The sequence below is a fragment of the Hemiscyllium ocellatum genome, chromosome 25 (genome assembly GCF_020745735.1).
Source record: "Hemiscyllium ocellatum isolate sHemOce1 chromosome 25, sHemOce1.pat.X.cur, whole genome shotgun sequence".
Lineage (NCBI taxonomy): Eukaryota > Metazoa > Chordata > Chondrichthyes > Orectolobiformes > Hemiscylliidae > Hemiscyllium > Hemiscyllium ocellatum.
The window spans coordinates 55898001-55923821 of record NC_083425.1 but is presented as its reverse complement, the minus strand read 5'-3'; the positions used below and the strand labels follow the sequence as shown (position 1 = coordinate 55923821).

Below are 25821 nucleotides of genomic sequence, written 5' to 3'. Positions count from 1 at the left end.
GACAGAGCTGTCCCTAACAGTACTGTCCCCCAGTGTTATACAGTGACAGAGCTGTCCCTAACAGTACTGTCCCCCAGTGTTATACAGTGGCAGAGCTGTCCCTAACAGTACTGTCCCCCAGTGTTATACAGTGACAGAGCTGTCCCTAACAGTACTGTCCCCCAGTGTTATACAGTGACAGAGCTGTCCCTAACAGTACTGTCCCCCAGTGTTATACAGTGACAGAGCTGTCCCTAACAGTGCTGTGTTACACAGAACCAGTCATCACCTGTCGTGTTACCCGGGTTTCTATTCCGGCCAGCCCTCCCTATAAGGCGATCCCCGTATTTGTCTGTTGTCTCTCAGAGTCGGAGTCTCACCTCTCAGCACGGCTCTAGCCGCGCTCTCTTGTCGCTCAGAGCGGAATGTCTGGAAGCCGAACGTCCGGGCGAGGGCGGCGCGGACGGGTTCGCAGGAACGGGATGCCATGATAGCGCCCTCAACTCCAGTGTGTGACGTCACCGCGCAGCGTCAATGTTGTCATCGCGGTACCATGCCGCGATACGCGCGTGCGCACCACCTCACCTGTGTACGTCATCAACCGGCGCCCAACATGGCGGACAAGAGAAATGTTCTCCGCACGTTAATGGCTTATGCCGGAGATTCGGATTCTGAAACTGACACCGAGACAGGTGAGATCCATAAAACACCGTCCTTTCACCATGGAGTCAGCCTAATTAATTAAGCCGTATCATACTGTTAATCTTCGAGGAGAAAGTGAGGGCTGCAGATGCTGGAGATCAGGAAATCATTCCTGAAGAAAGGCTCTTGCCCGAAACATCGATTCTCCTGCTCCTTGGATGCTGCCTGACCTGCTGCGCTTTTCTAGCAACACATTTTCAGCTCTTATTGTTAATCTGTAAACATTATTTAGGGGATAATAAAGGTCTATCATTATGGTTCAGTACTGGTGAGGGCAGGTCCGACAATGTATAATACTGGGGTATAATATTGGTAGGAACAGGTCTGTCTCTCTATAAGGGTGGCGTGTAGTACTGATAGTGATTGGTCTGTCACGGTATAATATGTATATGGTATAGGTAGGGGCATGTCTGACTGACTCGCTGTGCGACTATATAACATTCGGAGACAGTTCAAAGTTTGTGAGAAGATTTGTAGCTCGGGTGCTCATTGTTGTGGTTCTGTTCGCCGAGCTGGGAATTTGTGTTGCAGACGTTTCGTCCCCTGTCTAGGGTGACATCCTCAGTGCTTGGGAGCTTCCTGTGAAGCGCTTCTGTGATGTTTCCTCCGGCATTTGTCGTGGTTTGAATCTGCCGCTTCTGACTGCACAAAACACTACGTAGGACAAGACAGCTAACAGGAAGACAGCTAACGATCCGCATCCATGAAAACCAACTAGCTACGAAACGACACAACCAGCTATCCTTAGTAGCCACACACGTAGATGACAAGCGACATGAATTCGACTGGGACAACACTACTATTATAGGACAAGCCTAACAGAGAACAGCCAGGGAATTCCTAGAGGCATGGCATTCATCCACAGATTCAATCAATAAGCACATCGACCTGGACCCAATGTACCGACCATTGCAACGGACAGCTGGAACCGACAACTGGAAACGGCAGATTCAAACCCCTACAAATGCCAGAGGAAAGATCACAGAAGCACTTCACAGGAAGCTCCCAAGCACTGAAGATGTCACATAGACAGGGGACGAAACGTCTGCAACACAAATTCCCAGCTCGGCGAACAGAACCACAACATTCGGAGACAGTACTGGTGGGGGCAGGTCTGTCACTGTATAACATAGGTCCACGACTGGTGGGGGCAGGTCTGTTATTGTATAAAACTGGGGTATAGTACTGGTGGGGACAATTCTGTCATTGTACAACATTGGGTTACAGTACTGGTGGGGACAGCTCTGTCACCGTATAACACTAGGGTACAGTCTGGTGCAGACAGCTCTGTCACTGTATAACAGGGGTACAGGACTGGTGGGGTCAGTTCTATTTCTGTATAACACTGGGGTACAGTGATGGTGTAGACACGTCTGTCACAGTATAACGTAACAATACAGTGCTGGTGGAGATGCATCTGTCACTGGTGGAGATGCATCTGTCACTGTATAATATGGGAGTATCGGCGATCAGGTCAAGTATGATTGTCCTCCCGAAGGGGCCTATTTGTTGCTCTTCAGATTGCTGAACAGGCCGATCCAAGCTCCACGGATTGTATTGCAGTACGAGCATTGTTGGAAATAGTGGTTCAAGGAGGTGGTGGGTGGGCCTTCCAGATATTCTGTCTCTCATTTCGCAAGTGTCACTGGTATTCAGTAGCGCAGCGGAGATTGTTTTCATGGCGTACAGCTCCCATGTTTCTCCAGTGATTCCAGTTTGTATCTTTGTTCTCCCAATTGTTGATGTTGATACGGAAAATCTTGAAATGGGTGCTTCCAAGATACTTTGCATTTGTTTTTCTGGTGGAAGAGTGAGTTTGTGATGGTCAGGTTATACTCAGCTCATCTTGTGAGAAGAAGGACTACATTGGAGTTGATGTTGCCAACATCTTGCCATCCTATGCTGCCATTTCAGAGGTTGTGATCTCAGGCAACCTTAGCACTGAAGTTTTCAAGAAGAATTATCTTGTCCTCCTTGGAGATGCTTGACAACAGTGTGGCAAGGGAGGCATGGAAAGCCTCCTTTACTTCCTCCTTCAAGTCAAGTCAGAGGGCATAAGCCATCTGATTGTGGGTGAGCTTCAGATGAACAGTCATGATTCCCACAGGAGAATCAGACAGGCAACTGATGAGCTGCTTCTTAATTGCAAATCCAACACCATGAATTCTGGGCTCACCTGCTGCCTTCCATTTTCAGAAGATGGTGTAACCACCTTTCACTTCCTTCAGTTGCCCTTTGTCTGCAAAATGAATTTCAGAAAAAGCAACTAGGTCGATCTGGCATCCTTCAGTTCTATGGCTATGATTGAAGTTCTTCTCTCAGGTTGACAAAGTTAAAAACCACGTGGCACCAGGTTATAGTCTAACAGGTTTATTTGGAAGCACTAGCTTTCAAGGTACTGCCTCTTCATCAGGTGGTTGTGGAACATGACCATAGGACACAGAATTTATAGCAAAAGGGTTACAGTGTCATGGAATTGTAATGATATATTAAACTATATTAACTGAAGTTGTTAAATATATCATTACAACTCCATGACACTGTAACCCTTTTGCTATAAATTCTGTGTCGTATGGTCATGTTCCACAACCACCTGATGAAGAGGCAGTACCTTGAAAGCTAGTGCTTCCAAATAAACCTGTTAGACTATAACCTGGTTTGTGATTTTTAACTTTGTCCACCCCAGTCCAACACCAGCACCTCCAAATCATCTCTCAAGTTGGTCAGTGTTACCCGAGACCGTCAGGGTTCTTCAATTCCAAACTCCAAAGTTTATTATTCTTCAATTCTGACTGCATGTGAGTGATCCTTTTCACACTGTAATCCAGTCAGGAGTTTTGAGGCAGGCTGTTAGGGAACCTTTACCAGTCCCCTCTCAGACTGGGGTGAGCAGAGGAGATATTAAACGGCTGCTCAGTCATGGGTGCAGCTGCCAAAATGTGCTCTCTGCCTCGTCAAGGAACAATGTGTCAGTTTGAGACAATAGGATTTCAGATATCATGGTCCTGCCCCCTCAGGCATTAGCTGATCGCCGTAGGACTTTTGTCTGGGAAGTAAGTCAGATTGGTAACTCTTGGCAGCATGCCTGTGTGTGACATCCTTTAACATGGGGAGGCGAGTGTACACACAGCCACCACACAGAGCTTGGTAGTCCGGGCGTTGAAGCCCAGTGGCATGGAGACCAAGACGACTAGCAGCCCTTCTTTGTTGCAACATTCATTCATCTTTGCAATCGTTGTGAAGTTCTCATTTAAGTTCAGCAATCATCCTTTGCATGATCCACCATTGAGATGTTCATGGATCGCGCTAAGTCTGGAACCTTCCACTTGAACTAACTGTCATGGGTGACCCTGACAGGACCGACACTCCAGATGGTTTAGCCCTCACATTCTTAGGTATACACAGCCTCTCCACCATGGCAAAATGGTGATCATCGGAGAGGAACACTGTGGTACAGTATTGGTTGGGGACGCATCTGTCATTGTCATATAGGTACAGTAGTGTTGTAGACTGTTATAGGGTCTGTCACTTTGTAACACTGGGATACAGTCCTTGTTTGTCATTATGTAACAGTTGAATACCATACTCATGGAGGCATGTCTGTCAATGGATAATATTGGAACCCATCAATGGTGAGTAGGTCACAGTATAACAATGTGGTACAGAACTGGTGTGAACATATCTTTGGGTACTACTCCTGGGGATTTGTAGAGACCCTTCGGGCCATCGAGTCTATATGACTGAAAATACAGTACTACCTGCACTAATCCCACTTTCTCGCAACAGGCCCATAGACATGAACATTAAGACACTTCAAGTGCTCATCCAAGTACTTTTTAAACAATGGGTTTACCTGCCTCAACTATCCTCGCAGGCAGTGCATGCCAGACCCCCCACCACTCTGGATGAAAATGTTTTTCCTCAAGTCCTGTCCAACTCTTCTGCCTTTCTCTTTAAAATTGTGCCTCCTTGTCCTTGGCCCTTCAACTGTTGAAAGATTCTGACCTGAAACTTCAACTCTCCTTCTCTGATGCTGCCTGACCTGCTGAGCATTTTCCACCTCCACTCTTTATCCACATTGACTCTCCACCATCTCACTATCTCCAACTTTGTAGCTTCCTGACATTTATTGGATACTCTCCTGTGTTTGCACATCTTCCAAAGTGCATCATCTCACATTTATCAGGGTTACATTCCATTTTGCCTCGATCTGCGCATCTAACCAATTTGTCTACATCTTTTTGAAACCCAAGACCCACCTCCTCACTGTCAATCACTCAGCCAAGTATTGTGCCATCCACAAACTTACTTAACATTCTCAACTATATTGTTTATGACTATGAAACAATAAGGAACCCAGCACTGATCCCTGTGTCATGCCACTGCACACCAGACTCCAGTCACACAAACACCTTTCTACCACAACACTCTGTCTCCTGTCGCTAAGCCAGTTTTGGATCTGACTTGCCAAATTGACCTCAATTCCATGAGCTTTAACTCTCTTTATCAGTTACCCATGTGGGATTTTGGCCAAGACTTCACTGAAATCCATAGAAACTACCTTAACTGCCTTAGTGTCATCACTTGGTCACCTCATTGAAAAACTCCAGTAAATTTGTTAGTCCCAAACTCTGTCTGACAAAACCATGCTGAATATCCCTGATCAAGCCTTGCTTCTCTAAATGGAAATTATTTTTTTCCTTCACTACTTTTTCCCAATAGTTTTCCTACCACTTAGGTAGATTTACTGGTCTATAATTCCCAGCTATATCTCCACTACCTTTTTTATAAAGTGGAACTACGTTAGCCGTCCTCCAGTCTTTTGGCATCATCGCCCCTGTGTTAGAGAAAATGTAAAAATTTGACTGAGGCCCCTGTTTTTCCTCCCTTCTCTCCAACAGCAGCCTGGGATAAAACTCTTCTGGACCTGGGTCTATGTCCACTCCAAAATCTCCACTATCTCCTTGCTTCTTATATCCATCTGCTCAAGAATTCCACAGTCCTTCTTTGTACTTGCATTCTCCCCCTAAGTAAAGATAGATGGGAAGTACTTGTTTAACACACTACTGGGGGTTCTCCACCTTCATGTACATATTGCCCCCTTTCTCCCTGATAGGCCCTAGTCTGCCACTGTATATTTTTAGGGTACAGTGTACTGTTGGGGACAGGTCTAGCAAAGTGTATTAGTGGGTAGTAGGACAGTAGCAGCAGGGACAGGTGTTATTTTTCAACTCTGTTCTCTCTGTCAGGCACAAAAGGCGGTCTCGTTTCTGCTGGATATGGTGATGATGATATCAGCAGAATGGAAGAGACAGGTGAGCTGGAGGAAGAGGACGAGAGTAGCAGTCCACTGGTGAGTGACAAGCGACAAAAACTTGCCATTAATGTCTCCTTTTATGCTCCGCCGATCTCAGGATCAGCACTGAGTGCCATGAAATTGTTGCTATGTGCCCTTGTTCAATGCAGCCAGTTGAGAGCAGGTGTGCTGAGTTCATCTGAGACTAGCTGAGAAAGCCTCTGGTGTCATGGCCCACAGAACTGGATAAAAAGGAATTCTCTGGAGATAGAGAGACTCGGAATGGAAGTACTTATTAAGTAATTTAAGTTGACTGTACTCCACCTTGCATATAAACAATGTAAGAAAGAAATTATAATTGTCATGCTGGCTCAAAGGTAGAAGACAGAGGGTGGTGGTGGAGGGTTGTTTTTCAGACTGGAGGCCTGTGACCAGTGGAGTGCCACAAGGATTGGTGCTGGATCCACTGCTTTTTGTCATTTACATAAATGATTTGAATGTGAGCATAAGAGGTACAGTTAGTAAGTTTGGAGATGACACCAAAATTGGAGGTGTAGTGGACAGTGAAGAGGGTTACCTCCGATTACAACAGGATCTTGACCAGATGGGTCAATGGGCTGAGAAGTGACAGATGGAGTTTAATTCAAGTAAATGCAAGGTGCTGCATTTTGGGAAAGCAAATCTTAGCGGGACTTATACACTTAATGGTAAGGTCCTAGGGAGTGTTGCTGAACAAAGAGACCTTGGAGTGCAGGTTTGTGGAGTCGCAGGTAGATAGGATAGTGAATAAGGCGTTTGGTATGCTTTCCTTTATTGATCAGAGTATTGAGTACAAGAGTTGGGGGGGTCATGTTGCAGCTGTACAGGACATTGGTTAGGCCACTGTTGGAATATTGCGTGCAATTTTGGTTTCCTTCCTGTTGGAAAGATGTTGTGAAACTTGAAAGGGTTCAGAAAAGATTTACAAAGATGTTGCCAGGGTTGGAAGATTTGAGCTATAGGGTGAGGCTGAACAAGCTGGGGCTGTTTTCCTTGGAGCGTCAGAGGCTGAGGGGTGACCTTATAGAGGTTTACAAAATTTTGAGGGGCATGGATAGGATAAATAGATAAAGTCTTTTCCCCGGGGTTGGGGAGTCCAGAAATTCAGGGCATAGGTTTAGGGTGAGAGGGGAAAGATATAAAAGAGACCTAAGGAGCAAAGTTTTCACACAGAGGGTGGTATGTGTATGGAATGAGCTGCCAGAGGATGTGGTGGAGGCTGGTATAATTGCAACATTTAAAGAGGCATCTGGATGAGTATATGAATAGGAAGGGTTTGGAGGGATATGGGCCGGGTGCTGGCAGGTGGAACTAGATTGGGTTGGGGTAGCTGGTCAGCATGGACAGGTTGGACTGAAGGGTCTGTTTCCATGCTGTACATCTCTATGACTAACTGACATTAATCTCGTTTCTCAGATTTATTAGCTCTCTTCTATCTCGAAGCATACACCCTTTAGATTAACTGGTATAAAGTTTGTTTGAGTCACCCATCGCCACTTTTTGTGCTGAGCAACATTTCTCAATTCTTTAATGTATAAATTGTCACAACCTACTGGAGTAGTGTGCTGAGAATCCAGGCTCACTATTCCCGCAGTCACGCCAAATGTGAAGATTCAATGAAAGTACCAGGAATCCCAATTTCCCTCTCTCTGACTGTGACCCGGGATAAAAGCAAACCCCACCAGGTTTCTCCAATAACTATAAAAAGAGATGCTATTTATTGAAAATGCTTAACATTGACAAGGACAGTAAAAGAATAGGATTTCTAATTTATATAACTTATGCTTTTCCCCATTTTAAAAAACAGATTTGCATTCACACAAAGAAAAACAGACAAATGCAAATATTTTGGATGAAGAAGTAAAAACAAATTTGAGGAACAAGCTCTGTATCACCAGTCCAAAATCACAAAACCAGCTCACTTAGTTCCATGATTTTTATCCTTTATTTGATGATGCCTGGATGATATCTATACAACAATAATCAGCCTTCAGTTCACTGGTTACTTGTTTTGACCCTAGACAGAAATGAAAGGAAGGGAGGAGGGGTGGCAGTATTGAGACCACAAGACCATAAACAATCGGCCCCTTGAGGCTGCTCTGCCATTCATTACAATCATGACTAATCCAACATTTGTCATGTCCACTTTCCTGCTTTTCACTGAAAATTTTGATTCCCACGCCGATCAAGAATCAATCTCTCTCTGTGCTGGTTAAGGAACGTGTTGCAATTCTGGCAAAAGTGGATATCTCAGAGGTTTCAATGATAGAATCACTTTGGCATAAGCTGGGCAACAAATCGGATACAATTATCTTGATAAGAGGAATCTATAGATCACCAACTACTGGGAAAAATGTAGAGGAACAAATTTGCAGAGAAATTATAGCGATGCCGACATTATAGAATAGCTTATAACAGGGGACTTCAATCATTCAAATTTAGACTGGGATCCTAATAGTGTTCGGGGCAGTGAGAGGCCAGTGTTCCTAGATTTCAATCAAGTGTTTCTGACAACAATATGTGTGTAATCCATCCAGAGAGGAAGCACTGTTGGAGCTGGTTCTTGGAAATGAGATGGGCCAAGGGGATCAGAAGTCATTGGGGGAACATCGAGGAGACAGTGATCGTTTTATTATAAGGTTAGGATGATGGTGGGGAATGACATTAGTCAATGCAGATTAAGAAAAATCACTTGTGGGGAGCTGACATCAATGTGGCAAGATTGGAGCTGGGCAGAATATACCGGAGCAAGAGGGTAATGAGAAAAATAATAACTGAACTTTCATTCGTGGCATGTCCCCTCAATGGGAAAGGTAGGCAAAGCAAATCCAGACCTCCCAGAATGCCCAAAGAGACAGAAGTTAAGCCAAAGACAAAGAAAATGTGCTACTGACTGGTGTCAGATCGATAATACAATGAAGAACTAAAATGAATACAGGAGGTTCAGATGTGAGGTGAAAAACTTTTTAAAAAGTATGAGAAAAGATTGGCAACCAATATAAAGTTTTCAATAGGTAAACAAATAGTGCAAGAATAGCAGAAGGACAAAGAGGACCAATTCGAGATTAGAAAGGTTTACATATCAAGGCGGGGGTCATGGCTGAGATATTAGATGGATACTTTGCATCTATGTTTACCAAAGAGGGCAATGCTCCCCAGGCTCTGGTGACAGAGGAGAAAACTCTGTCACTGAGAAGAGTTCACAATTGAGCGGAAAAAGTGTTATGTAGACTATTAATGCTTAATGTTGACAAGATGCCAGGACTGGATGAGATGCATCAAAGGATATTGAAGGGAGTGAGAGCGGAAATTGCAGGAGCACTGACCAGAACATTTCAGTCTTGCCTTGACCAGGGGAGGTGCTGGAAGATTTGAGAATTGCAAACATTACGGCTTTATTCAAGAAGGGCGAGAAGGATAAGCCCAACAATTCCAGTCAGTTTTAACTTCAGTGGTGGGAATCTTCTAGAAAGAATTATTTGGGACTAAATTGGCAGATGTATGGGGAAAAAAACATGGGTTAAGAACGTGGATATATCACTTGACTAATTTGCTGGAGCTTTCTCGAAGAGACAATAGAAAGGGTCAATGGAAAGTGTAACGCTTTTCTATGTGGTGTGCGTCATCTTCCAGAAGGCGTTTGTTATAGACTTGTGAGGAATATTATAGGTCACGGAATAAAAGCAGTAGCAATGTATGTTCAAAATTGGCTGACTGATGATAAACAGAGAGTAATGATCGTTGAATATTTTTCAGGCTGGAGTAAGGATTGTCATGGAGTTCCCCAGAGTTTGGTATTGGGATCCTTGTTTTCCTTGATACATGTTAATGACCTAGATCTTAGTGTTCAGGTGGCAATTTCAAAGTTTGCAGATGGCACAAAACCTGGAAGAATTGTAAACTTTGAGAGACAGTGTCAGAGGACATAGAGCAAGAACATTGAAAGACAACATAAAATGGGGGTACAAAAGCAGAGTAATCCTGGCATATATGTCCACAGATTGTTGAGGGTAGCAGGAAAATTGGAGAGAGCAGTTCATCAAGCATACAAAGTTCTCAGTTTTATTGATAGTGGCATCGAGTGCAAGAGCATGATCTTATGCAAAACACTTGTTACACCTCACCTGGAATATTTTGCAGAATTCTGGAGGTCACACTATAAGAAGGATGCAAATGCATTGGAGAGTGCATAGAAGTGATTTATAACAATGATTCAAGTGAGGAGGAACTTCAGTTGTGGGCGGCACGGTGGCACAGTGGTTAGCACTGCTGCCTCACAGCGCCTGAGACCTGGGTTCAATTCCCGACTCAGGCGACTGACTGTGTGGAGTTTGCACGTTCTCCCGGTGTCTGCGTGGGTTTCCTCCGGGTGCTCCGGTTTCCTCCCACAGTCCAAAGATGTGCGGATCAGGTGAATTGGCCATGCTAAATTGCCCATAGTGTTAGGTAAGGGGTAAATGTATGGGTGGGTTGCGCTTCGGCGGGTCGGTGTGGACTTGTTGGGCCGAAGGACCTGTTTCCACACTGTAAGTAATCTAATCTAATCTAATCTAATAGATTGAAGAAGTTATGTCTGTTCTCCTTGGAGAGAAGGAGGCTAAAAAGAGATCTGATAGAGACTTTCAAAATCATGAGTGAGATGGTTAAGTGTATTGGGTGAAACTGTTCTAGTTCCTAAAAGAGTAAGAGCAAGAGGGCATAGTTTTATAATAATTTCCAACAGGAGCAAATGTGATGTGAACAAAAAACCTTTTCACTCAGTGAGTAGTTAGGGTGTGGAATGCATTGCTTGGTAGTGTGGTTGAGGCAGGTTCAATTGAGGCATTCAAGAATGGATTAGATAGTTATTTAGACTGAAATAATGTGCAAGGGTGTAGGTAAAAGCAGGAGGTTGGTAAGGTGCGCATTTGAAGAACCACAATGAGCCAAGTGGCCTCCTTCTGTACCTTAAAACTTCTGTGATTCTTTCTTTTCCCATTGCGTTTTAGAACTATTTCTTTCAGCAACTCTGAATGTAGATTTCCTTGCTCTTTGGACAGAAAGTTGGAGAAGACAATCTTTTAGAAGAGCAGAACAGAAGAGGGAGTTGTTGATGATGCAAGTCTTGCGTTTCTGTTGTTTTCTCTTTTAATTAGTGTTATATTTTAGCCTGAACAATCCGAATGTTGTTCCTGCGCTAATGTGTACTAACCCCACAATAACTAGTGGCAATTGGAAAGCCACCACACGTATACTTTTTGAGCAGAATTACCCTGAGTCTCTCTCTCTCTCTCACACACACACACGCACAATCTTTTACAATAGACAAAGGGGAATCAAATGTCAAAGCACCAGGGGGTGATGGGGACAGTATAAATCTGCTAGAGATATTCTGTTCTGCTCTGAAGAATGTTTTAATGACTAAAGTCTCTGCAGTGCTGAGCCAAATGATCTCAGACATCTTAGATTCAATCTCCAGTCAATTGACCTTATATGCTGCAACTGCTCCATTACATTAGTATCTGTCCTGGGATAGAAACACAGAGAAAAACATAACTTTGGTTCATCTCCCAATCTCTCCCTAGTGAGCTATTTTGAAGATTAACTTTTTTTTAGATTCCCTACAGTGTGGAAGCAGCCCCTTTAGCCCAACAGTCCACACCGACCCTCCGAAGAGTAACCCACCCAGACCCATTCCCCTCTGACTAATGCACCTAACACTAGGGGCAATTTAGCATGGCCAATTCACCTGACCTGCACATCTTTGGACTGTGGGAGGAAACCGGAGCATCCAGAGTAAACCTATACAGACACGAGGAGAATGTGCAAACTCCACAGTCACCCGAGGCTGGAACCGAACCTAGGACCCTGGTGCTGTGAGGCAACTGTGCTAATGGCTGAGCCACCATGTCCTCACCGTGAGTAAGGACAGGGTCAGGTTTGTCTGTGCTGCCTCTGATTGTTACATAGCCTTCCATCTTGACTTGCACGGAAAATGACCAGTTGACTAAGGCACCGGATTATAACATAGAAGCTGTTCCGAACATTAGAAGCATCAGACTTTGCTTTCGGTTGTACTGAATGTGGCTTGTACAACCAGAGTGATTGTATTTCTATGTGGTTACTGAATCTACCAGTGCCAGAGATCCATGTAGGTTGTACCTAAAGTGTGTTTGGTGGGACTTGGTCTGAAGTTGGATTTTGTCTTGTCTGTATATCAAGCAAGAGCTTGTTGCTCTTCACTGCATTTATAGCTGCCTTGCAACCTCAAGTGATCCCTTTAACCTTGTCAATTCTTGTCTTTATAGGAAGGTGAAGATTCAGAAAAAGAGTTGCAGGAGGCAGATGGTATAAAGGTACCGTTGTAATTTTACATATCAACAACATAGCAATTGGGTTGAGTGACTGAGGGCTCACAAGCTGACTTGAATGTGGAGTTCCATGGAGACCCCTCAACGCCAATAAAGCCTTGAGAGTGATATCAATCTTTCAATTTTTAGTTGTCGAATGTTAACCATATTGATTAACCCATTGGATCCATAGCAGTTCTCTGTCTTGCAATCCATTGAGTCTCAGTTCCCACATTATCCCTGCAGTCCTTTTTATATACTTTCTTCATGGCAATCCAAAATCCAAACACAAAGTCTTTGTGACGTGATTCATCTCCACTTCCACCATTACAGGTATCAGTTTTGAGTATATTAACACTCACTGCAAAAAAAGGTTTTTTCCCAATTTCCCTTTTTTCTTGGCTTGTTTCAGTGTGAGCAGGCTACCTTGCATCAATGTTTACTGCATGATTTGTATTTGCATAAGTTGCTTTTGTTCAGAATCGAGTGACAATTGACTACCTCATTCCTCCACTGTTTTTGATGAGTTTATGCACTGACCAAACTCTTGCTCTGTTCATTGAATTACATAAATAACTTGTCCAGATTTTTGATGTAATTATTTCAGTCGTCAACGTCTGGGCTTACAAATGACTTTAAAACATTCTTCCAAATAGATTTTCACTGCCTGAAAGCAATCTTCAAACTCTTATTCTCTTTGTAAGTGGTCAGTGGTATTAGCCAGTAAATACTAAATTTCACCAGTTTTCACAATCAGGAAAGTTTTCGGTGAAGTCGGCTGGACCGAAGGTCTGTTTCCATGCTGTGTGGCTCTGTTAGTGCATCAGGGAAAACGCTAACTCATTGCGGAAATGTCAGCCACCTGGGGGCATAGATTTAAAATATATTCAAAAAGCAGAAAAAGTAACGTTGGAATGAAAATTGGAGAACTATTTCAAAGAGAAAAAGATTTGCCAGGCTATTTGGACAGGGCATTTCAGTGACAGTAATTGGTTGCTCTACCAAACAGTCAGCACAGGCTTAAAGAAATGAGTGTTTTTTTTCCTGTACCCTATAACATATGTTGTTTTGAATTCTGTCTGATTCCATTCTTCCTCCTTGTTTCCTTCATGCTTTCAAAGTCACTTATGTGGTCTGTGTTTTATACTATCTAGCTGTGTGCCGCTCACACTCTTAAATCTTCAGATCTAAATGATTGCTTATGCTCTGAGGAATTTTCAGCATCACCTCCTGCCCCTGACCACTAGTCCACAGTTGGTCTCGCTGTCTGTTCACACCTTTTCATGTCTTGGCAGCAGGCACCACGTAACATCAAATCTAGTGTGTATTTCATTCAATAAAAGCTGTGTCCACAATGAAAGTACTATAATCTTAAATGGGGAACTTGCTGTAAGTGCAGGTGGGAGACTCTGAGGTTCAAAACAATCAGTAAAAGTGGTCATTTAGCTCAATTAACTGGACAGTTGGTTTGCTATTCAGTGATGCCGACAGTGTGGGTTCCTTTCCCATCCCAGCTGGGGTTATCATTAAGGACTGTCTGTCTCAACCTCTTCCTTTGCCAGAGGCATGGTGACCCTCAGGTTAAATCACCACTTGCCATCTCCCTCTAATGAGAGCAGCTTTATGGTCCAATACGACTACAGCAACCTGCTATTGAGGGGTAGCGGTGAGAAGGTCAATAAATTTTCAGTATTATTACTTTTCTCTTTAATTGAGGGAGTTACTAAATGAAAATGTTATCAAGTGACACTTGAAAAAGAATAACCTGCTTACTGACACTCAGGTTGAGTTCTATCATAGCAAAGAAGCTGACATTTTTGCATCCACCTTCAGCCAAAGCTGCCAAGTGGATAGCTTCCTCCTGAGCAACGTTTTCTCTTAAGTCTTTTTTCTTTGTTGCGGACCTTGGCAGTCTGTGAGTGGCAACAACATCCAGAGCCCAAAGTCAATGCTGTGACCCAGATCGGAATGTTGCAGCCATGCAATTTAGAAAGAATGTTGCTCCTGATATCCTAGAATCACAGATGCCAGTCTTTAGCCAATTCAATTGATGGCAAGTGATGTCAAGAAATATCTGAAGGCACAGGATACTGCAAAGGCTACAGACCCTGACAACACTGTGGTAAAAGTATTGAAGACTTATGCTTCAGAACTTGCCACTCCCCTCGCCAAGCTCTTCCGGTACACTCACAACCCTGACATCTACACAACAATATCAAACATTGCCCTGATATGTGCTGTCCCCAAAAAAGCAGGAGAAGTCTAAAACCCAGCCAATTACTACCCTGTCAGTCTGCTCTTGAGTTGTCAGCAAAAGAATGGAAGGGGTCGTTGATCAAAAGCATTTGCTCAACAATTACCTGCTCATTAATGTCCAGCTTAGGTTGTGCTAGTACCATCAGGCTCCTGACCTCATTACAGCCTTGGTCCAAACTTGGAGAAAAGACCTGAACCTCAGAAATGAGGTGAGAGTGGCTATCCTTGATATCAAGTCAGTGTGTACAGCCCTAGCAAAACTGGATTCAATAGGAACCAAGAAGAAAAATATCCACTTGGGTGAAGTCATACCTAGCTCAACAGAAAATGGTTATGGTTGTTTGAACTCAATTGTCTCAAATCCAGAATATCATGGCAGAGGTTCCTCAGGGCAATGAGTGAGGCACAAGTGTCTTTCGCCTCTTCATCAACGACCTTCCCATTATTACAAGGTCAGAAGTGAACATGTTTGCAGATTATTCAGCACCACTTGCAGTACCTCAGGTATAGAAGCAGTCCGTGTTCAAAGATTTGGTCAACATCCAAGCTTGGGCTAATAAGTAGCAAGTAACATTAATTGCTTTACAATCACTGAATCACATCCTGGGGGTTACCAATCACCAGAAACCAAACGTCAAAAAGAACAGGTAAGAAATTAGGAATCCTGTAGAGAGTAACTCACCCCTTGAGTCCACCATTTACAAGGCTCAAGTCAGTAGTGTGATGAATGCTCTCCGCTTGCCTGGATGAGTGTAACCCCAACATCACTTGAGAACTTGACACCATGCAGGACAAAGCATCCCATTTGTTGGGCACTGCATCCATTACCTTTGATATTTACTCCCCTCACCACTGCCACGTAGTAGCAGCAATGTGTACCATCTACAAGGCACACTGAAGTAACTCACCAAGGCTTCTTTGACCCCACCGTCCAAATCCACAATCTCTACCCATTAAATGGAAACGGTCAGTACTTCCAGATGAAGACTGCCACCTGCAGGTTCTACTCCAAATTATATACCATCTTGTTCAGACTTAATTCTGAACGGTGTGCCAATATTAGAGTCGTGACTTTTTGACAAGCTGACTTAAATCTGTAAATCGCAATTAAATGATCAAGATGTTCAATTTTCCTGATTGGCTGCTATTTAGTATAAAAGCAATTCACCCCTTGTTTCAGCAACAGGAAGGTAAATATTTATTGCAACAACATGTATTCTGAACCAAACAGCAAATAAAGAATTACTAACTACATTCCTCTCAAGTCACACTCAAATTACACCAATAAAATGGACGGTTTGCCACAAATACTGTGGTTGGTAAAACGTAGGCAGGGTAAAAACATGTAGAGAAAAAGGAGGTGCCACAATTTGGAGAGTACTTTTTCCCAGTTTAACGATGATGACACAATGTGATCTGCAGAGTAATTGTCATTCTAAGATTCAGTAGTTGATCAGAATCTTTTCTTGTATTAGATTTCTTTATTTTAAATTTGTTTTTGCCTTTTTTCATTCAAATAAAGAGAAGGGATAGAGATTTTTTATTTGCCAGATCTGAATGTTTCTGACTGTGCCACTCCCACAAGTTGATTGCAAACTTTCGCTTTGCCAGTCTAAGGGTTGTCATCAGACAATTTTTCCTAAACTCCAAGATTTCTGGTGCCACTCTGTTTCAACAATATCATCATTTCACTGTTCTAAAAGCAACAAACCTTGTGCAGTTCGAAATGTGCACCACCTGATTTTGTTTAATTTGCCAAGTTCTCTTGGTATTTTAGTTGTGTAGCAGTGTCTGATTTCCGTTCCAGTTTGCAGTCCAAGAAGTTACTTCACTGCCTCTGTGTCCAAATTCTGTGGGTGTTGCATTAGCCCAAACAGTCCAGTGGTTCAAAAAGGTAACTTAGGGATTCCCTCAAGGAAATTAGGGATGGGCAATAAATAACCAGGGATAAACACATCCCATGAACAACAACCTCATTAAAGTCTTGAAAAGAGATGAGGTGAGAATGATTTATTCAATTGTAGTTGCTGAAGGTCAGTTGTTTCAGTCCAAGGACATTCTGCAGAGGTTCTTCAGTTGTGACCTCAGCCCAACTATCTTAGGTTGCTTCATCCGCAACTCCTATCCATCATGATGTTAGAAGTAAGAATGTGCCATCATCATCGGGCAATGTTCAGTACCTCAGTTCCTCAGATGCTGAAGCAGTCCGTGATCATATGCAGCAAGATTTGCTTGGACTGATAAATGGCTTGCAGTGTGCATGCCACACAAGTATCAGGCAATAATCATCTCTAACAAGACAGAACCTAACTCCTTATCCCTTGATGTTTAATGGAATTACCATAACTGAAACCCCATCATTAGCATTAAGTCAAAACTGAAGTAAACAGGGATCTGGGGTGTGCTGGCTGGATGGACACAGAACTAGCTTGGTCATAGAATACAGAGGGTAGCGGTGGAAGGTGCTTTTCAGAAAGAGACCAGTAACCAGTGGTCTTCTGCAGGTATCAGTGATGGGATCTTTGTTGTTTGTAATATATATAAATGACCTGAATGAAATGTAGATGGTTTGATTAGTAAATTTGCAGATGACACCAAAATTGGGTGGCACGGTGGCTCAGTGGTTAGCACTGCTACCTCACAGTGCCAGGGACCTGGGTTTGTTTCCAGCCTCTGCGTGAAGTTTGCACATTCTCCCTGTGTCTGTGTGGGTTTCCACCAGGTGCTCCGGTTTCCTCCCATAATCCAAAACTGTGCAGGTTAGGCAAATTGGCCATGCTAAATTGTTGATAGTGTAAGTTATTAGTCAGGGATAAATATAGGGTAGAGGGAATGTGTCTGGGTGGATTAGTCTTCAGCGGGCCAATGGGAACTTGTTGGGCCGAAGGGCCTGTTTCCACACTGTAGGGATTCTAATTCTTGTTCTAAACTAGCCATTAAAAATTATTAATAAAGGACATCATGAAATGTCCTTGGCCAGCAAGGCTAAGGAGAATCCCAAGGCATTTTATGTATATGTATTAGGAACAAGAGGGTAACTAGGGAAAGAGTAACTAAGAAGAGTATCCTTTCTCAAGGATAAAGGACGGAGGTTATGTGTGCAGCCTAAAAGTGTGGCGCTGGAAAAGCACATCAGGTCAGGCAGCATCTGAGGAGCAGGTGAGTTGATGTTTTGGGCAGCCAAAGGAATTGGGTGAGCTTTTTCATGATCACTTTATGTCGCTATTCACCAAAGTTGGGGACATGAGGAATTTTGAGATTCGGGAAAAGTGATTGAATGCTCTATGGTAGGTCAGCGTAATGAAGGAGGAAGTGTTGGGTGTCTTTGAAATATATTAAAATAGATACATCCCCAGGGCCAGATGGGATCTATCCCAGGATACTGTGGGAGGCATGGAAAGAGATAGCTGGGGTCTTAGCAGATACCTTTGCATCCTCCAGCAATAGTTACCTAATTTCTTGGACACTTGCAAGTGTTTTAGGACCCAAATGTGGCGTCATATTGACCCTGAGATGAGCTTCAGGTCCCATATCTTCACCTCTGCAAGAATATAATATTTAGTAAATCATCTGGCTTCCCTCCTTCCCCACCTCTCCAATCACGTCAGCTCATCTCCTGCTGAAGATCTCACTCATGTCAATCTTGCATTGGCTCTTGGCTATTGCAGTGCAACACTTGCAAGCCTGTCAGTTTCCACCCTCCATAAACTACACTTTTTCTTGAATTTGTTCTCTGAATATGAATTGTCTGTGTCCTAATTTGCACCTTATCCTGTTTACCATTAGATAATTGCTTGCTGACCTGCACTGGCTCCCAGCTGAACAAGGCTTTGACTTTAAAATTCTTAAGCTTGCTTTCAAGTCCGCGGTTCACCCTTCTCTCTGTCTCAACTCTTCCAGCCCTGCAATACTCTTCTGAAGTATCTTTGTTCCTCTAACTCCAATCTCTTGAACTCCCAATTTTCATTGCTCCATCATTTGTGGTGTGTCTTATATTGACTGGGCTCAAATCTAGAAATCCCCCTTTTCCTCTGGGCAAATCCATAAAACCTCCCTTTGTGTCCCAACATCTTGTTACGTGAGTCAGTGTCAAATTTTGTTTGTTAATGCTCCTGTGAAGTACCTTTGAATGAATTTTGTTCTAAATATTTTCTAATTTTCACTGAACGCTTTCATTTGTTAGTTATAGAATTATTGATGAATTTAAAAGAGCTTTTGACCACGTGAAATAATTCAATCCAGAAGGCATGTGATAAAATCCCCAAGAATGTATTGACCCAGAGTTGACATCCTCCCTGCCGTTGTAAGGTGGCCATGTCAGTCAGCAGTTTTGATGCAGTTTTTAAAAAATAATTGGAGTTTGTACTATCTCCATCACAAATGCAAAATTGTATTAGAATTTTTCCCCCCAAATGCTGTAATAACAATTCAAGGAATATTAAATTGTTAGCCTTTCCAATGGCCCCACTTGAGTGCTATAACTGCAATTGAACTTTGTTTCAAGTTACAGCATGCAGTGTCCTGTTGATTACAAAAGATGGCACTGTTGAATGTTAGTTAATGGAAACTATTTTGCTCATATGCAATCCTCCTGAAATTGTTGCTGCCATCAGATTTGACCATTCCAGATTTCTTTGACAGTTCTCTGATCACAGTTAGCAACGATATCACTATTACCAGAATTCATTCCTTTCTCCCATTTGAAATTTCAACTCTGATGTTATACCCTGATGTGCTTATTTGCTATGCTGTCTTGTTGGCCTCGAAGATATTTGCTATGCCTCAAGTTAGTGGGTAGACAATTGATTTTTAAGATTGATGCTTACTCATACTAAGGCAATAATTGAGTTATTTTGTAAGACAATAATGCTGTGAAGTTTGACAGTCCTCTGAACTCCTCACAAATTTCTGAGGGCAGGAAAATGTAACAATATTTTGCTCACTCCACAGTTACATGCAAGCTGCAAACAGCCATTTAAAAACTCTGTGCAAATGCAAGGGCAGGTCAGAGGGCAGAAAGTCTGAGCAGAGTAACTCGCCTCCCTAAAGCTTTTCTGCCACCTACAGGAATGTGATGAACTCACTGCATCTCTCAACCAACTGTAGCCTGGCTCTGGTTAATTGGGTTGACTAGACTAGTGGCCACATTGAGAAGCAGTCTGTTTAGGGGATTGTAATATTTATAAAATAGAGTTTGATCTGGATGCGCATTTGCACAGGCAGTTTTTTTAAAATGATTTGTTTACACTAATTAGATGGTTACCAGAAAAAAGAAAAATGGCCTTGATTATTCTTCATGTATCTCTCTAAGGAATGTGCCCCGATAAAATAGCACAAAAACATTCAAAACTGGTCAATTAGTATTTTTTTCCCTGGAGAGTACACCTTGCAGCCTGTATTACTAGCAGGATCACCAATAAGTACAACTTCTTCGTTTATTTCAATCAAAACACATATGATATCAGTACTGCTGAGTTTCTCCAGCAATTTCTATTTTTGTTTCAGATTTCCACAGGTTTTTGTTTTACTTAATTATTCATTTGTCATGAGTTGAGCTAGGGCATCACAAATGAATCATAGATTTGTATAGCACGGAAGGCCAATCCTTCGGCCCAAATCATCTACATTGACCAGGTTTTCTGAACTGAACTAGTCCTATTTGCCCGCATTTGGCCTACATCCCTCTGTATCTTTCCTATCCATGTAACTGTCCAAATATCTGTGAAATATTGTAATTATACTCACTCCTACCACTTTCTCTGGCTGCTTGTTCCATCATACATGCTACCCTCAGTGTGAAAAAAGTGCCCCTCAGGTCCCTTTTAAATCTTTGCCTTCTTTAAACCTATGGCCTCTAGTTTTGGACTCCCTAACTTTGGGGAAAAGACCATGGCTATTCATCTTATCCATACCCCACTTGATTTTATAAACCTCTGTAATCATCCCTCAGCCTGTTATGCTTCAGGGAAAAAGATCCCACCTTATCCAGTCTCCCCTTATAACTCACTCCAGTCTCAACAACATTCTTGAAAATCATTTTTGCACCCTTTCCAGTTTAATAAAATCCTTCTTATAGCAGGGCAACCAAAATTGTACACTTTACTCCAAAAATGTCTTGTACTACCAATGTCTTGTGAAGTTATAACATGATGTCCCAACTCCTGTACTTAATACTCTGACCACTGAAGACATGTGAGCCGAATGCCTTCTTCACCACCCTGTCTAACTATGACAAAACTTTCAAGGAACTATGTACCTGTACCTCTCCAGGGCCCTACCACTAATTGTGTAAGTGCTGCCCTGATTTGTCTCAACAAAATACAATACCTTACATTTATCTAAATTAAACTCCCATCTACCATTCTTTAGCCTACTGGCCTTGTTGATCAAGATCTTGTTGTATTCTTAGATAACCTTCTTCACTGTCACTTTACCACCAATTTTAGAGTCATCTACAAACTTACTGACCGTACTTCCGATATTCTCATCCAAATTATTTGTACAAATGACAAACAACAGTGTACCCAACACCAATCCTTGTAGTACACTGAACAATGACCCTATACCACTGCCGTGTGTCTGCTATTGTCAAGACAATTTTGTATCCAATTGGCCAGCTTTTCCTTGATACATGATTGAATTTTACTAACCAGTCTACTGTGCAGAATCTTGTCGAAGGCCTTGCTAAAATCTATGTAAACAATGACTCGCTCAAGCTTCATCTAACCTCTTGGTTACTTCAGAAAACTTCATCAAGTTTGTGAGCCACAATTTCCCATTCCCAAAGACATTCTGACTATCTCAAATTAATCCTCTCCTTTCCAAATGCATGTAGATTCTGTCTCCCTGAATCCCTTTCAAAATGTACCCACCACTGATGTTAGGCTCATCAGTCTGTAGTTTCCTGGCCATTGCTTGCAGCCTTTCTTATATAATGGCACAACATTAGCCACCCTCCAGTCTTCTGACACTTCACTTGTGGCTGTTGATGATGCAAATATCTCTGCTAGGGGCCCCGCGATTTCTTTCCTAGCTTCTGACAATATCCTGGAATTCCCTTGATCAAGTCCCAGGGATTTATCTACCGTTGTGTGTTTTAAGACCTCCAGCACCACCTCTTCTGTAATATGGACTCTTTTCAAGACATCATTATTTATTTCTCCAAGTTCCCTTGCTTCCATTTCTTTCTCCACTGTAAATACTGAAGCAAGATATTAATTTAGAATTTCACCCATCACCCTGTGGATCCACACATAGATGGCCTTGTTGATCTTTAAGGGGGCTTATTCTCCCCCTAGTTACTCTTTTGACTTTAATATACTTATGGAATCTCTTTGGATTCTCCATATCCTTATCTGTCAAAACTGCCTCATGTTCTCTTTTTGTCCTCCTGATGTCCATCTTAATTATACCCTTACAACTCCAATACTCCTTAAGGGAGTTATTTGATCCCAGCTGTCTATACCTGACAGATACCTCCTTATTCTTAACCACAGCCTCATTATCTCTAGTATCCAGTGTTTCCTATTCCTGCCAGCCTTACTCTTCACACTAACAGAAACATGCTAGCCTTGAATTCTCGTAACCTTGCTTTTGACAGCCTCCCACTTGCCAGACATCCATTTACCTGCGAACAGCATCCCCCATGAACCTTTGAACGTTCCTGTCTACACTTAGAACTTTTATCTGTGTACTAGGCCAATCCTTTACCAAGCTTCTCCATAATTGTAAAAAGCTCATGCTTTGTGTCTGAAATAAAAATGCAAGGAAGGTATAACTCAATAGGATCATTCTATGTTCACCCTGCATGAGTAAATAGTGTGAATTAAATTGACCTGTTGTGTACCAGTTGTCTTTTACCAGTCTACTTATCATTATTGACCAACTTTCTACTTCAGCAACTAGCCCCAGAGATGAATTCCAATGCTTCCCAAACTCTCACTATGTAAAGATGCTGAGATTGGAAGATGTGGCAACGTGAGGACCGACTGAACTGGGAGTGGAGCATATAGAACAATCTGGTTGATGGTTCAACATAGCAAAGTGTAGGATGTTGATGAGGATCAGAGTTTTTCAGGATTGTGGGAAAGTCAATGAAAAAAATAGTAACTTAATGAAGAGTGAACTGTACACTTTATATCAGGGCTTTTATACAAAGATAATCAGAGGTGGGGTACAGTACTGGTGAAGATAGGTCTGTAATTGCATAATAAGACCATAAGACATAGGAAGTAAGGCTATTTGGCCCATCGAGTCCACTCCACCAGTCAATCATGGCTGATGGGTATTTCAACTCCGCTTACCCGCATTCTCCCCCGTTAGCCCTTAATTCCTCGTGACATCAAGAGTCTATCAATCTCTGCCTTGAAGACATTTAGCGTCCCGGCCTCCACTGCACTCTGAGGCAATGAATTCCTCAGGCCTACCACACTCTGGCTGAAGAAATGTCTCCACATTTCTGTTCTGAATTGACCCCCTCTAATTCTAAGGCTGTGTCCCCGGGTCCTAGTCTCCTCGCCTAATGGAAACATCTTCCTAGTGTTCACCCTTTCCAAGCCATGTATTATCTTGTAAGTTTCTATTAAGTCTCCCCTTAATCTTCTAAACTCCAATGAATACAATCCCAGGATCCTCAGCCGTTCCTCGTATGTTAGACCAACCATTCCAGGAATCATCCGTGTGAATCTCCGCTGGACACGTTCCAGTGCCAGTATGTCCTTCCTGAGGTGTGGGGACAAAACTGGACACAGTACTCCAAATGGGGCCTAACCAGAGCTTTATAAAGTCTCAGTAGCACAACGGTGCTTTTATATTCCAACCCTCTTGAGATAAGTGACAACATTGCATTCGCTTTCTTAATCATGGACTCAACCTGCATGTTTACCTTTAAAGAATCCTCGACTAGCATTCCCAGATCCCTTTGTACTTTGGCTTTACGAATTTTCTCACCATTTAGAAAGTAGTCCATGCTTTTATTCTTTTTTCCAAAGTGCAAGACCTCGCATTTGCTCATGTTGAATTCCATCAGCCATTTCCTGGACCATTCTCCCAAACTGTCTAGATCCTTCTGCAGCCTGCCCACTTCCTCAGTACTACCTGCCTGTCCACCTAACTTTGTAGTGTATAGTACTGATAGAAACAGTACTGTCACTGTATAACACTGGTCTAGTGTTATTAGGTCTATCATTATGTGAAACTGGAGTAAGGTGCTAATAAGGACATGTCTGTCACTGTGTAATGCTAGGGAACAATATTGGAGGGCACTGGTCTGCTATTGTATAGCACTGGAGTATAATACTGATAGGACAGGCCTGTCACTGCATAACACTGAAGTATAGTACTGTGGTGGGGACTAGTCTGTCAATAAATAACATACAGATGTGGTGGAGACATATCTGTCAGTGCATAACTCTGGGATGCAGTTTTGTGAAGACAGATTCGCTGAACTTGGCTACCAACATTTAGAGTCAGAGAGATGTACAACATGGAAACACACCCTTCGGTCCAATCTATCCATGCCGACCAGATATCCCAACCCAATCCAGTCCCACCTGACCCATATCTTTCTAAACCCTTCCTATTCATATACCCAACCAAATGCCTCTTAAATGTTGCAATTCTACCAGCCTCCACCACATCCTCTGGCAGCTCATTTCATACCCATACCACCCTCGCGTGAAAAAGTTGCCCCATAGGCCTCTTTTGTATCTTTCCCCTCTCACCCTAAATCTATGCCCTCTAGTTCTGGACTCCCCCACCCCAGAGAAAAGACTTTGTCTATTTATCCTATCCTTGCCCCTCATAATTTTGTAAACCTCTATAAGGTCACCCCTCAGCCTCTGACGCTCCGGGGAAAACAGTCGCAGCCTGTTCAGCCTCTCCCTATAGCTCAAATCCTCCAACCCTGGCAACATCCTTGTAAATCTTTTCTGAACCCTTTCAAGTTTCACAACAGCTTTCTGATAGGAAAGAGACCAGAATTGCATGCAATATTCCAACAGTGGCCTAACCAATGTCCTGTACAGCCGCAACATGACCTCCCGACTCCTGTACTCAATACTCTGACCAATAAAGGAAAGCATACCAAATGCCTCCTTCACTATCCTATCTACCTGCGACTCCAGTTTCAAGGAGCTATGAACCTGCACTCCAAGGTCTCTTTGTTCAGCAACACTCCCTACGACTTTACCATTAAGTATATAAGTCCTGCTAAGATTTACTTTCCCAAAATGCAGCATTTATCTGAATTAACCTCCATCTGCCACTTCTCAGCCTATTGGCCCATCTGGTCCAGATCCTGTTGGAATCTGAGGTAACCATCTTCGCTGTCCGCTACACCTCCAATTTTGGTGTCATCAGCAAACTTACTAACTATACCTCTTATGCTCGCATTCAAATAATATATGTAAATGACAAAAAGTAGAGGACCCAGCACAGATCCTTGTGGCACTCCACTGGTCACAGGCCTCCAGTCTGAAAAACAACCCTCCACCACCACCTTCTACCTTTGAGCCATTTTTGTATCCAAATGGCTAGTTCTCCCTGTATTCCGTGAGATCTAACCTTGCTAATCAGTTTCCCATGGGGAACCTTGTCGAACGCCTTACTGAAGTCCACATAGATCACATCTACTGCTCTGCCCTCATCAATTTGTGACATACACAAGAGCCCCCTAATCCCTCTGCTCTGGAGCTTTCTGCAAGTTTTTTTTCACATTTAAATAATATTCAGTTCCACTATTCTTCCTGCCAAAGTGGATAACCTCACATTTTTGCACATTATAGTCCATCGCCACATTATTGTCCATTGGCTTAACCTGTCCATATTCCTCTTTGCGTCATCTTTTGATAATTTTCCAATTCTCTGGGATTTTTCCAGAATCTGAGGATTCTTCAAAGATTATTACCACCACCTTCACTTTTTCTGTAGCTACTCCATTTAATATCCCAGAATGCATCCCATCAGCTCCAAGAGACTTATCAGCTTTTAGCCCCAATACTTTCCTTAATATTTCAGCTGATTGGGATAGTGTGCTGTCAACCAAACCCTTTTACTGTTGGAGTTGGGCCAAATGTTGAAGTTATTTTAAGGTATGCACAGTGCCAATAATTCAATCATCACAACATAACTCAACTTACTAAACTCTCTGATCCCCTTATAAGCTCTCTCTTACACACATGCGCACACAGACAAATAAGTCAGGAAAATTGATGAAATAAA

General features: G+C 42.7%; 2 protein-coding genes across 3 annotated transcripts in view; one reads left to right on the top strand and one right to left on the bottom strand.

Annotated features, from left to right (window-relative positions):
• recql5 (RecQ helicase-like 5) overlaps positions 1 to 487 on the bottom strand; it is a 145708-nt gene extending 145221 nt beyond the window's left edge. For both annotated transcript variants that reach the window (XM_060844382.1, XM_060844384.1), the window contains exon 1: positions 360 to 487. In XM_060844382.1, the coding sequence (XP_060700365.1) occupies positions 360 to 468 (109 nt within the window). In that variant the 5' untranslated portion in view covers positions 469 to 487. The remainder of the gene's footprint in view (positions 1 to 359) is intronic.
• A 93-nt stretch (positions 488 to 580) lies between these two features.
• The window catches only part of sap30bp (SAP30 binding protein), a 92210-nt gene continuing 66969 nt past the window's right edge, over positions 581 to 25821 (top strand). Inside the window, exons 1-3 of the mRNA XM_060844638.1 lie at positions 581 to 671; positions 5931 to 6034; positions 12304 to 12351. Of these exons, the coding sequence (XP_060700621.1) occupies positions 593 to 671; positions 5931 to 6034; positions 12304 to 12351 (231 nt within the window). The 5' untranslated portion in view covers positions 581 to 592. The remainder of the gene's footprint in view (positions 672 to 5930; positions 6035 to 12303; positions 12352 to 25821) is intronic.